At 41.4% G+C, this 14,582-nt stretch overlaps 1 protein-coding gene across 1 annotated transcript in view; it reads right to left on the bottom strand.

The window, feature by feature from the left end:
• Lmbrd1 (LMBR1 domain containing 1) overlaps positions 1-14,582 on the bottom strand; it is an 87,104-nt gene that overhangs the window by 61,291 nt on the left and 11,231 nt on the right. The window contains exon 3 of the mRNA XM_042265628.2: positions 11,977-12,037. Within this exon, the coding sequence (XP_042121562.1) occupies positions 11,977-12,037 (61 nt within the window). The remainder of the gene's footprint in view (positions 1-11,976; positions 12,038-14,582) is intronic.

Genomic DNA, 14,582 nt, shown 5'->3' with positions numbered 1-14,582 from the left:
GGGATAGGATTCCAACTATAGAAAATCATATAAAATGATAAAAACAACAGTTAAGCTGTTAAGCTTCATGTTATCATATAAAATCATCTGAACTTATGAACTGGAATGTGGTTCTTTGACTTGCATGAAGATCAGTGCTGGGGTCTTGCTGATCTCTAACTTAGATTTCTGAATATACAGTCCACTTTACGGGCATGCATTTTATTTAACAGTCACCAGCTTTTGGACTTTCAGATTCACGGCTTGAGGCTACTGGAAACACCCGCGGCTTGTGGGCACTGTTTGCTTCTGTTAGGTAGATTCAAGAAGTGGAACTATGGGGTCACTTAACAGATTAACCTTTTGAGAAAATGACAGGCTGTTTTCCAAAGCAATGTACCATTTTACACTCCCACGGGCAGCATTTGAAGACTTTCTCTATACTCGACACTATATGGATTATAACCCGCTAAGGACTTAAACCGCTAGTGCCCCCAAATTCAAAATAGTATTTGATGATTAGTTAGAAACCATGAACCTAATAAGCCACCCCAGCAGAAATACCTCCAATGTGAAGTGTTGGGGATGAAGGTAGGATGACATTAAGGTAGACCGACAGACTTATCTCCTTCAGGACTCGATCATTCAGGCCCTCATGAGGAAGTTGCTTGTTTAAACCACCAGGTCAGCTACATTTTAGTAAACAGCCTCAGCTAAGTAGCCCTCTCAATTGAGGCATATAATTTATATTTCTCTAGTGATTAATAATGCTGGTATTTGTATGTATTCATTAGCCATTCATTTATCTCCATTGGTAAGAATGCCTATTCAAATATTTTGCTCATTTCTGATTAGTTTGTGTTACTAATGATTAATAAGCTATAGTATCAATATACACTCCCAGTCATATGATTTACAACTATATTCTTCCTGTCTGGCAATTATCTTTTTCCCTTTAATGGAATTTCTCTAAGTATCCAAATTAGTGTTTAAAACTCAGGGGTTCAAGTGATCCACCTACCTCAGTCTCCCAAATAGATAGGACTAAAGATATATACCACCACAACCAGCCAATCATTATTTGTTTGTATCTTGTGTTCTGGGGTCAATTATTACACATAAAGTCCAGTGTATTTAAGATTTTCCCCCTAATGAATCAGACCCACGTACACTATGTCTAACCAAAGTTGCCGGATTCTATTCCTTCATTTATTTTAAACATTTGATACTTTTATAGGTTAGGGCATATTATATAATTACAGTCCTAACATTAATAATATATAAATAATAATTATTATTCTTACTGTATCTTTTAGTGTATTAGACATTTAACCACTATGAAAATCCCTTCTTCATCTCAGGTAATACTCATCTTAAAGTTCATCTTGTCTGATATTAATAGAGGTATTCCAACTGCTATAATACCTGTTTGTATGACATCTTTTCCCAATCTTTTATTTTCCTATTATTTGTGCCCCTGAATAGAAGCTCTCTGAGAGTAAACTCTTTAAAAGTGATTTTTAAATCCTCTAGGCCAATCAATGGCTAATGTGGATGGAGTAGTTTCCTCATTTACATTTAAAATAATTCGATAAAGATGTGTTGACATTTTCCATTTGCATCTCACCATTACTCCTGCCTTTCTCTCCCCGCCTCCCAGGCCCAGCTTCCCTCCTTCACTCTCTTAGTTTCTATTAAAGAATTGTTTTCTAGTGGAGCATCTTGATTTCTGATTTAGCTCACTGTATATTTTTAGAATGATGCTCTTGGTGGTTGCTATGGGAATTACACACATCCCTCAATTCATGATCATTTAATTCCAACGAATAGTCCCAGGGCAATATATTTGTTTAAAACAGCTATTTTCTTGTATAGTTCCAATTTTTCCTCTTTTTCTTTGCACTATTACCATTAAGTAGTTGGTCAGCCTGCCTACCTATTTATCTATCTATGAAGGACATCCAACACTGCAGTGTTATAATTGCTGTTTTATACAGTATGGCATCTTTTATAAAGATAAAAAGAGAAACTTATCTTCATATGAACTACCAGACATTTACCTTACCAGTGCTTTCTGGTGACATGTGTGTGCATGCGTGTGTGAATCTGACCTACAGTCTAGTGTCAATCCTTGTCACCTGAAGGGCCTCCTTCCCTATCTTTTGTGAGGAAGGCCTGCTAGCAATGAATTCTCTCAAGGTTTGCCTTAGAATGTCTACTTCGTCTTCACTTTTTGAAGGGTAATGTTAGTGCTTACAGGATTCTTAATTAGCCAGTACATTTTCTTTCAGGACCTGGACTACTGAAATCTAGTGCCTTCTGCTGCCCAGTTTCACACTGGGAACTAGCTATGAAGCACACAAATGCTCCCAGGAATTTCCCAGCTTTCAAGATTTTCCTCACCTTTGTGCTACATTTTCAAATGACATTTCAATGGTTCTCTATTCTTCTTCCTATTTGAGCTGCACTGAGGCTCTTAAGTGAGTGGGCCGGGTTATGGTTATAATTTCTTCTAACAGTTTTTTCCTTCTCCTTTCTCCTTTCCTTTTGGAACAGTCTGCCATAACACAGTACTTTGAAGCTCTATTGATTTCTCTTCAACCCTCCTTTTCCTTGGATCTTCAGATTAGGTCATCTGTCTTCCAGTTCACTGAGGTTTTTCTACCCCATGTCAAACCTATCAGTGGGACCTTCCAGCAGAGGTTTCCTTTCTCTGTTGTAACTCCTCAACCTCAGAATTTCTATTCGGTTCTTTTAAAAATCGTTTCTAGCTCCTTATAGAAAAATTTCCATTTGTCTCACTTTCCTCTAATGCTTTAAATTTCTTATGCTCTGAACCAGTTCACCGTGGCTGCTTTGAAGTTGGCCACCTAAAGTTAACATTTAGAAATACTGTCTGATGAACTGTGTACTTCTTACCATGGAAGGTCCTCTGAACTCTTTACATCTGCACCGAAACCGACATTTGACACACTATCATTTGAGGTGTGTTTTGGGTAGCACTCACCCTAGGGTGCTGCTTTGCCTAAAAGGATGCTGTTTCTGTTTTGTTTCTCTGATCAATCACTGTCTGTGTGAAATCTGTCAACTCTAGTCCCCACTCAGGGTCTTCATTCAACTGTTTGGTTCTTGTTTTAATTCCTGTTTTGTTCCTGTCTAAGCCTGTCTTTCTGGTGTCTGTCTTCATGTTTGAGTAATTCAATGATCAGCCAAAGACTGGAAAGTACGACTCAAAAGGAGTGCCCAGCAGCTGAACAGAGCACCTTCTAGAGCTGCCTGTCTTTGTGGCCTGGCCTGCCTGGCAGATCACCAGTAAGCAACCAGGGGCTCAAGGGCAGGGCAGGCAGGGGGTGGCTAATAGCCAAGGACAAAATACAACTCCAATACTGTCTGCAGCAATTCTTAAATTCTCCCAACTGTTATTGACATTACACTTACATCCGAGTACTTCAGTAGTGGGGTTTTACTCAATTTTAGTCCAATTTTCTATTTTTGGGATGGGTGGGTGGGTGATCTGCTAATCTTCTTACCTGACCATGGCCAAAACCCTTTCCTGGACTCTCTTATGTGATAATACAAATAGTCTCTTCTTCCATTTACAAGTGGAAAACTCAATGAGCTGCCCTAGGTTACACGGTTAAGAAAATATTTATTTACAAACATCTGCATCCTATTCTATAGCTACTGAGATGTAAAGCACCTTCTGGGTATGTCCATGAGGAATTTCCAGAAGCAGATCATGGAGGCTCCGACCTAATTAATAGTGTAACCCGATGGTTATTTTAAATCTGAGGGGACTGTCAGGAGGAGGTGAGACTTTGAGAGTGGCCCCCACTGGAGGATGCATGTCTTGAAGAGGATATGTTTAGTCATTCATGTGCATCAAGCCAGTGGGAGGTGAGTGACTTTGCACTGCATTCCCACCATCATGATGTTCTCTGCCTGACTTCAAGCCCACAGCAATCAATTTGACCCTGGACGGAGGCCTCTCAAGCTTGAGCTTAAGACATCCTGCAAGGTATATATATATATATATATATATATATATATATATATATATATATATATATATATATATATATATAACACACACACATATATATGTATATACATACACACACATATATATGTATGTATGTATATATATATATATATATATATATATCATCACAGCAACAAATAATGATGAAAATACTAGATACTGATGGCAATGTATAAACTTCGTGGCTGAAAAGGGCATGTAAAACCCAGCACAATGGTACACACCTGTAATCCCAACACGTAGGATTCTGACTCTAAATCAAGCCTGGACTATACAATGAGATCCAGGAGAAAACAGCATCACCCGAAAAAACACAGAAAGTAAATGAAGAACATGTACTGTCATCGATTCTATGGGCCGTGAACACGACGAGCAAAGTTTAACCAAGCAGTCTTCCTCAGAATTTCTCCCACGGCTACAACTGGCCAACTAGCAGTTACTGCAAGGCTCAATTAGGGGAGGATCTGCCTCTGAGCTCACTCAGTGTTGTCTATTCTATTCCTTGTTGGCTGTGCCTGGAAGCTGCTTCATTCCCTTATTTTGTGAGCCACTCTATATAAGGCAGGAGACTGCAAGGCAACATGTTTAATCAAAGCAAGCAAGAGAAAAGAGCCAGGGAGCACACACAAGCCCCACCTCAGAGGTGATACTCCACATTGTTTGCTTCATTTTCTTTGTTAAAAGCAAATTACTAGGCCCAGCACACAAGAGGAACGGGCAACAAAGGGCACAGATATGAAGAAGCAGAGAACATTATGGGCCATAGGGGTCGCAACCCACAGGTTGAGAACCACTGCTATAAAAAAAGTTCCTGAAACACTATCAGCTTCTCTAGCCCAACTTCCTCACCTCACCACCCACACTGAACTGACTCTTAAGGTTCCAGGGAGAAAACGAGCTCCAGGATGTCATTATCACCGTTAAAATAGGAACAAGAGCAGAGTTAAACCAGACACATGAAAACAATAAGCTGTGAGGTAACTGGACAGGAGGGGAGGGAAGACATGGCAAGCGCCCAAACCCCAGACATTCTGAGGCTGCAGCTTAGATCCTTTTTAAAATCCACACGTGTTGCAAACACAACATTGTTCACATTGGTGTCAAATTATAACTTTTATCAGTATACTTTATGTATATCATTATCCAAGGATAAAGGCTAAATGAGTGTTTAATATGACTGTTACACCTGTACCACAAAACTTTTACCTGCAAAGTTGTTTCATTAAAGCCAGAAACAAATTATTATGCTAAATTAATCATTTACATACAATGAAACAAAAGTTGAAAGCTTCCTGGTCTACTTTATCTTCCCTTAGTTCCATGACTCACCTACATATAAGTACATTTTGATAACTTACCTACATATGTGTACTTTTTCATACTTCTATTTTCACTACTGACTTGCTAATAATCTAGAATTGTTTACACTATAGGAACATCCATAGAAAGCAAAGCAATTTGACCAAATTATTTAATGAATACATAAATCTTTTTGAAAGATGTGTTTTAGAACAACCCTGTGGTCACCGTTAACATGGTTAATAAACTATAGCCTATTAATATAACAGTAAAAATCAACAGAATACTGTCACTTGAACTAACCAGTGCCAAGGAGAAAGTATTTGGAGGTCACCAAGAGGAAAATGACAGATGAACAGAATAAAAAAATTATTCTATAAATTCCCATTTAGGATTTGGGCATTCCTCATTTCTACAACCTCTACAGGTGTCCAAAACCTGAAACAAATGGCTTGGAAAAAATAAAAAATAAAATAAATACACACACACACACACACATCAAGCAAAGGAAATTCATTTAAATGAAATTCTATACAAAGGTAGGTAGAAAACGATTGGCTTTGTCATAGTAGTTTTTCAAGTATGGTTAAAGCAACCATGAGAATAAAGGGAAGAGAACAAAAAATTACAGTGAAGAAAAGGTAGAAAGATAAAGATGACAGTCAATTTGAAACACTGGAGTTAGTTAGAGAAAGACTGAGACCTGAGGGACTGGAGTAGTTTGAATAAGAATGGCCCACATAGGCTTATATATCTGAACACTTAGTCACCAGTTGAAAAATAAAAAAGATTAGGAGGTGTGGCCTTGTTGGAGGGGATATGTCACTAGGGTCAGTTGGTCGGTCTGTCTGTCTGTCTGTCTGTCTGTCTGTCTGTCTGTCTCTCTCTCTCTCTCTCTCTCTCTCTCTCTCTCTCTGCCTGTGGATAAGGATATAAAGTCCTCAGCTACTGCTCTAGCGCCTGCCTGCATGCAGTCATACTACCCACCATGATGATCACGGGTTAACCCTTTGAAACTGTAAGCAAGTCCCCAGTAAAATGCTTTCTTTTCTAAGAGTTGCTTTGGTCATGGTGTCTCTTCATAGCAATAGAGCAGTGACTAAGACAGGGACAAGGAGGACTCCTTACCAGACCTAACAGAAAAATCAAGTGGAACTGAAAATGAAAGTGCCCCTAACAGCAGTCTGTTCTACTGCAAAGAAGTATGAAGAAAATATGTAAACATCAAGAAGCAGGTAAAAGAATCCTTCAAGTTTTTTGGGTAAGAAACACCCCTATGTGGAACTTCTGCATTCAAGACCCTGGGACTAGAGAGCAAAGGGGCAGGGACCAGCAGGGTACCCTTCAGTCTCCATCAGGTTCCAGGAGACATCTTTGCAGACAACCTCAGTCACCAGACAAAGTTAGTGGTAGGGACCAGTGCTGGGAGCTATCCTGTTACTGACTATCCAACAGTAGTCAGCCTTACTTGTAGAAACTGTCTATGAAAAAGAAAAAAAAACACACAATTCCATTAACTTAAGAGAAGATCTGTAAGAATGTGGTCTCTAGAAGGTTCGCCAATGTCCCCATGGGGACCGTTTCTCCTGCAGCAGGGACACTAGTTATCCCGACACTGGGATGCATTTGCCTTTCTGTTGTGCTTACACTGGAGCTGAGGCATGATGCAGAACAACAGTGGATAACCCTGGATTTTAGAAGGGATGACAACAGTGCATCCAGACTATATTATAACCACTGTATCCTTCAGAGGGAGACAAGGGTGGAGACCTCAGTCTCCCCCGGGAAGCAGCAAAATGCCTGTTAAATACCCACCTTTGAGGATGGATCCTTCAATGCTCTGTAAAGGACGGTAAAGGACACTCACATCTCACAACAGCTCAGCAGTATGTGTGCTACTGTAGTTGTGAAGTGAGCCTCGCTATCCAAATTTTTAATCCCACCCCCTTTTTTAAATTTGAGAAAACAACTGAGACATAAACAATGGTTATCCAGGCTGGAGTATATTAGGCAGATTATCAGACATGGGCACGGACACTGGGCACAGTGGTGTGTAGCTGTAGTCCTGCTCATCCACAGGCTAAGGCAGAGGAACTGGTTTGAGCCTAAAAGCTGGGCTCGGCTTAGAGAACATATATCAACCCAATAGTCCAGGAAAAATGGCTGTCAAATAATTTGCAAACAGATTTTTGTATATGTTGGAAACTCCAAGACAAGTGAAGGCAAACTAGATGTCAGTAATTCAGTGTTACTGTGTGCAGCCTCTAAATCTCTCTCCACACAGCACATGAGATGTCACATGAAGAGCCACTCACTATACCACGGTTTCTCAACCTGAGAGCTAAGTGAGAATCATGACTTTTTACTATGGATTACCAAGCTGTCTACCATACCCTGTGGTGGTCTGAATAGGAATGGCCCCCATAGATTCATGTGTTTAAATGCTTGCTCACAGGGAGTGGCACTATTAGGAAGTATGGCCTCATTAGAGTAGGTATGGTATTGTTGGAGGAAGTGTGTCACTGAGGGAGAGCTTTAAGGTCTTAGATGGTCAAGCCTGGCCAGTGTGGCAGTCTCTGCTGTTGCCAATGGTTCTAGACGTAGAACTCTCAGCTTCTTCTCCAGCACCACGTCTGCCTACATGCTGCCATACTTCCCACCATGATCATAACGGACTAAACCTCTGAACTGTAAGCCAGCCCCAATTAAATGTTTTCCTTTAAAAGAGTTGCCGTAGTCATGGTGTCTCCTCACAACAACAGAATCTCTAACTAAGACATTCACACTAAATCAGATTCTCTCTGGAATAATTCTATATTATTTAAAAGGTCCCAGATGATCTTGAAGTTGTGCTGGGGTTTTAATACTATTAATTATTCCCATGAGTTATACTCCCAGAACCACTGACTAGGAAGCACCTCGCTCCCTTAAGAGCAAACAGCCCCAGCTAAGGCTGTAACATCTACTTTGGGCATTGCCACTCACTAACATAATGACCACCAACACCACTAACATCATTTGTAACAAAAGTAATGTGGAAAAGAGGCGGTCAGGAAAATACATTAAGATCCTAAGTGTGAGAGTCTTCAATGCCTAGCAAGGTTTTTTTAATTTAATTTTATTTTTTTAAAGATCTCAGTCAGCTTTATTTGCTGGTGTAGAATCAGGCAGAACTTCAGTCCATAAAACAGAATGAGTGTTCAGTGAGCTGAGCAGATGCTTGACAGACCAGACAGCAGTGAAAGAAAGAAAGTGAACAAAAGGTAAACTGACATGTCAGGTGACTTCCCTTGTAAGGTGGACAGGAGACAGAACTGCAGGAAGTGACTGATGGGCTTGGTTCAGCCTGCTTAGGTGGATGAGCATCGGCTCGGAGAGAGTTGTTGCATCCGTGCCCACTGATAGCGACTTGTTTGGGACATTGGGCCACTGTCTCTCTCCTGCTCTCCAGTAATTCAGTTCCAAGTTAGTGATGGAGACTTTTTAGCACAGGTGACTCAGTTTTGCTCTTTGTTGTTGTTGTTATTGTTGGTTTTTTTGAGACAGGGTTTCTCTGTGTAGCCCTGGCTGTCCTGGAACTCACTCTGTAGACCAGGTTGGCCTCAAACTCACAGAGATCCACCTGCCACTGCCTCCCGAGTGCTGGGATTAAAGGTGTGCACCATCACTACCTGGGTCAGTTTAGTCTGGGGTGTTGGGATCTAAGTGTTAGCAGTATTCATTAGTCCTTTGCCTCCCATGCTCAAGGCTGGGGATTCAGTGGCCAGCAACAACAAAAACCATTTTGTTCAGCAAATGCTTATTGAAGCAACCAAATGAAATACATGGGTGTGAAGCTGCAGGAAACACAGAGGTGTTTGCCCCTGACCTTTTGCAAAGGTGCATAAACCATGACCTGGTCTGTGGTCTGGACTTTTCTTGTCTGCTTAGAGAGCCCCTGAACTTCACTGGTTTCGCTCTGCTGCTTCTACCCTCTTCCCTCTGTCCTGGAGCATACCTCTGCTAGGGTGAGCATACTGTGAGACTTCATGTTCCCTTCTCAAGAGCAGGAGGGGTATCCAGCAAGGTTAACAATAAAAATGTGTTGACACACCAACAGAGATGAGATTCTGAATAGCAGACTCTAACAGGGACTATGATTAAACCATGTCTTGGATGTTTTGAATCTTAAGATCCAGGAGCAAATCTAATAGGCAATTCTACTGGACCTAACATTTCAGAAGAAACAGCTGGGCTTGGGGACAGTAACTCTATTAGAAGCTGCACAATCCTGTCATGCTCAGAGCTAGAGCCAAACTGAGTCAAGGCTAGCCACAGTCACAAGAGAGAAGACAACAATCATTAATATTATCCACACTGTCATTCAAAATTGTGTTTGTAAATGACTGACTCAGCTGTTTTAACAGTGTGTGTGTGTGTGTGTATGTGTGTGTGTGTGTGTGTGTGGTTGTGTGTGTGTGTGTGTGTGTGTGTGTGTGTGTGTGTGTATACTAGGGACTGAACTCAGAATCTGGCAATCCAACAAGCAATCTGATGCAGAGCTTCAGTCACCAAGAAAATTGATTTTTCAGCACCCCCATCTTCTGCTGGGAATTCAGCCCTCAACATCTAAGGCATCCCACTCTCAGTAACAGTTGGCATTCTGGCCTGCCCCTTGGGGACCTGCCCTGTGTCCTGATATAAATCCTCTTTTAAGGAAAACCCCCTCCCTTCTTCCTCCTCTCCCCCACCCTTCTACCCTTTCCTTGTCATGAGGTGTGCACATCTCCGCTTCCCCTCTTTCCCTCCCTTTCTGTTTCTTCCTCTCTCTCTCTCTCTTTCTCTCTCTCTCCCCCTTCCCCCCTCTCTATCTCTATAATAAACCCTTTCCACATGGACGCTGTGTCTGGGGTGTGAGTGACTTTCCAATGTGCTATGCCACCCACCACTGCATCTGCATGCCTACCACGGGGCACCTCGGTCCAGCCCGCCAAGGCTTCCCAAGCGCCATATCATTATAGTAACAATTAACTTATTTCCTCTGCATTTAAAATGAGACCAGGACACTTTATCCTACAGAAGACAGATAATATCCTTGGAAAGATTCAGAAAAAATACTAAAATCCTTCTCTGCAGGTAGATGGAATCAAAGTTACAAGTCTGCCTAAACTAAAACCTGGTTGACAAGTATCTTGTGCTCTTGGCAGCAAAAGGTCATTGCAGCGGCCTCCAAGTTCAATGATAAGATATGGTTTCTAGAGTCAGACTTGACTAGCAACTTTGGTTATCTTGTCACATAATGTACAGAGTGGTAACTACTGTAACAGGAGGCAGACCCAGTTCCTTAAAAGAATGTTTAAAGAGGTCCTTCGTATCATCTCAAAACTTCACACAGAACTATTTATATTTATAGCATACACTTAATGTATTAACCAGAAATATTAAACCATGCATTGGGGCTGTGGGTTCTTTCCTCAGCTGACTAGCAGCACACCTCTATTCCTGGGAGGGCTTTATCATTTCTTAAAAGGCACTACCATTTCTTCCTCTCTCCTGGCAGCTGCTGGGATTTTCTCCTAACCTGCACCGTGTTTTCCTCTTAAACGCTTGTAAAATGTTCAAAAAGCTCTAAAACTAAAAATAAACAAGTAAATAAAAAATAGAAATAAATAAATACATTATATATAAATACTTTAAAAATCTAAACCAAAGGGATTTCATGGTTCTTCTGGAGCAGGAGAAAAGATAAAGGTTAGAACCCAAACTGCTAAATTAAAATCAAGTAAGCCTCTTAAAAAGAAAATCATTGGCTTAGGACCAGCAGGATAGTTCCGAGAGTGAAGGGGTGTGGCCTCAACTCCTGTCAACCTGCGTTCAATACCCAGGATTCCTATGATGGGAGGAAAGAACCCAATCCCACCAGTTCTTTTCCAACCTGACATGCACATAGTAGCGCTCATGTGCCTACGCGCGCGCGCGCGCATACACACACACACACACACACACACACACACACACACACACACACACACAGGCAAATAAGTCAATGCCGTAAAATTTTCTTAACTATTCCTTCAGTTTCCAATATAATGTCCTATTAGAATCTTATTCGACATCTTGATTTACTGATTTTAAAATACGGCATCCCCTTCTGGAATATATATTTAAACCTTTTTATGAAAGCCTGACTCTGGGACTATTCAAATAAAAGAAAGCATTTAGATGGTTATTTACACCTTCTCCAGTCAAATACCAGGACAGGAGGAGGAAGGGACAGAAAGAGGCCAAGCCGCCATGGCCCCTGGATTAGAGCAGCTCCACAGAGTAGCAGAGACTCCCAGAGTGCACTCTCCTACCCTCAAGGCTTGTGAAGGAATGCTAGAAAACACAAGTATCAAACACAGAGCACAAGGGGAGGGAACAGCTAGTTTAACACAACACAGGCAGGAGATTTGAAGTAACTTGATGAAATGACGCTGAAGAGGAGTTACAAGTGATTTTAATAAACAGAGAGTAGATTTAAAATGTCTTAGAATATTAAGAACAACTGCACATTACTTATTCCTCGTGTTCAACACTACACTCTCATAACTGATATCAAACTAAGAGTCTTCATGTAGCCTGACTCTAAATTTGATTGGCAGGCGGAAGAGAAAATGACACTGAACGGTACTTACTGTAGTAGCCATACAGAACGGTGTCCTCGATCTGCACACTGACGTTGGCATTAGCCCACTCCTAGGGTAAAAGGAAACAGTAAATGTATTGCCTTTGACAACAATTTTGTCTAACATGCAAAGTTAAGATTTGGTACGCCTGAGTATCATCTCTGGGGTCTGTCATTGGCTCAAATAAAGTACAGTCTCTACAAGAAATGAGATGACAAACGAACAAATACGCGTCAATACATAAATCTGAGTCGGCAACGGAGTTGTGGGGAAAACCAGACAATCAGGAGTGATCTCCCAAAACTGTCCTAAAAGGTGACTCAAGGAAGAGAGGACCGTCTTGGAAAACTGAAAAGAAGATCCAGGGAGGGAAAAGAGAGCAGAATATATAGAGCAGGCTTGGGGGTAAAGAAAAATCCCCCCAAGCAGCTCAAGGCAGACTCACCAGAGCTGTGGACAGGTACCACAGGTAATGCAGGGAGAGGAAGGCTAACCTTGGAGGGCCCTGTGGGTCAGTGGCAGTGTTTTGCATTTTGTCCTAAGAGCAACAGAGAATAGTGAGGAACTCGTGCAGAATAATAGCTCTGGTCTGTGCTGCAGGAAGATCTGGGCATCATGGCAGTCTTCCTTACCAACTTGGCTATGTCTAGAATTGGGTCTTAGAACTCACAGACTGCTGAGGTATGTTGTGAAGGTGTTGCCAGAGAGAATTAAGGAGGGAGTAAGACACCTTGAAAGAGCGCAGCACCGTCCCATGGGCTGGGTGCCCGCCCCAGATTAAGACAGAAAGGAGTGCTTGCCTTCTCTCCACTGCATTCGCCCACACCAGGATGTCTGTCCAAGTCCGTGACTAACCCACTGAAACGTGACTAAAACCAGCCCCGTTCTCCCTTCAACTGTTTCCGACGCAAGCTAACTGCTGTGTTTCAGTTTTGGTGGCTGTGCTGAAACACTTATCAGAAACCAGAGGAGAAAAGGGTTTATTTCCCTTCAGGAGTTACAGTCCATCATAAAGTAAGTCAGGGCAGGAACTCCAGGCAGGAACTGAAGCTGAGACCATGGTGGAACAAAGCCAACCGGCTTGCTCTCATGCCTCACTCAGCTTGCTTCCTTATATACCCCGGGACTACCTACTCAGGGGTAGCACTGCCCATGAGGGCCGCCCCCCCCCCCCCCACCTCAATCAATAAGAAAATGACCTCTGGACTTGCCTGCAGGGCAATCTGATGGAGGCAGTTTCTCAGCTGAGGGCCCCTCTTCCCAGGTAATCCTAGTTTGTGTCAAGCTGACAAAAGCTAACCAGCCCCATCACTGACACAAATGTTCTACACCTTTTAAAAAAATACCTAAAAGCTAATTGAAACTCCTTTGCAATCATCCTTCACGGCTGTTATTTAAATTGCTAAGCTTAGAAAACATAATTCAAATTCATCATTTGCATAGAATAAAACCGGTACCCCGTTGAGACAGAACTCAGGTATAATGGAAAGTAGACATTCTAAGTCATTTGACAAAAGACAAATGGCAAGAAAAAAAACTGAAAGGGATCAACAGTAAGAAATTTCTGAATTACTACACAGATGAAACATCACAATGTTATTTCAATAGGAGCCTTCCGCCACTTTCCACAACTTAACACTCCGATAATAGCAAGCAGTTCAAAACTGTGGTGGAAAAACCATCTCTAAAACATTAAGGGCAAGATGAGCTATGACCTACACATTCTGAGTTAAATCCAACATAAAAATAATCTGGCAAATCAAGACACGAAACAGCACATAAAGTATTCGAATAGTACTGTCCAATAAATGACTGGATGACTTCAGGAGTCTTACTGAGTTCTTTGGCAACCAAGAAGCCCAAACTGGGCCTCATTTTCCCAGCCAGGAGCTGGGTAGGAAGACTCAATTTCTCCTCAGACCTAGGAACCCAGTCTTATTGTGTTCAGCAGTCAGAATATTCTAGCACCCTATGAACTGCTTACACCTAGTTGATACCTAGTTTATCTACTGACAAGACTATTCTGCTTGCCCTAGAGCAAGACATAAGAAAAACAGTTGAGCTATAGATGAACCTATATCCCAGTAAACTCCAGCCTACACCTTTGATTTTGATTAAGGGCTCTTTACCAAAAAATATTCAGTGTAGTGTTTAAAAAAAAAAAAAAAAAAAAAAGCTGGAGACATCATTGTCCAGGGGAAAGATGAAAAAATGTATATCATAAATTCTTACCTTAAAATATCATGTAGATACTAAAAAGGAAGGCTATTTAAGAAAAAAAATGCCATAGAGTACTTTAGAGTAAGGAAACAGAACAAGCTACAAGCAACAGCTTAAATGCACTTCACTTCTACCTTTAAAAAATGAAGGCATCCAAACACAGAGAGGCTGAAACTGTAAAGAGGTCCATCGCCTAACACTGAGCCATCTATGACAAGGAGAACGGGTTTGTCCCACTGTCCTAAGTACCCAGATGAGAACGGACACAATTGGAAGTGTCAGCTCCCCAGAGACAGGCCTCCCTGGTGACTCCTTACACATCAAAGAAGAGTAAACAGAATTTTCAATTAAGATGATCAAATCAGTGGACTAGAGGATAGCTGTATTTCTCTCTT

The sequence above is a fragment of the Peromyscus maniculatus genome, chromosome 21 (genome assembly GCF_049852395.1).
Source record: "Peromyscus maniculatus bairdii isolate BWxNUB_F1_BW_parent chromosome 21, HU_Pman_BW_mat_3.1, whole genome shotgun sequence".
Lineage (NCBI taxonomy): Eukaryota > Metazoa > Chordata > Mammalia > Rodentia > Cricetidae > Peromyscus > Peromyscus maniculatus.
Note: the sequence above shows the minus strand (reverse complement) of the source record. Positions and strands in the feature narration are given on the sequence as shown.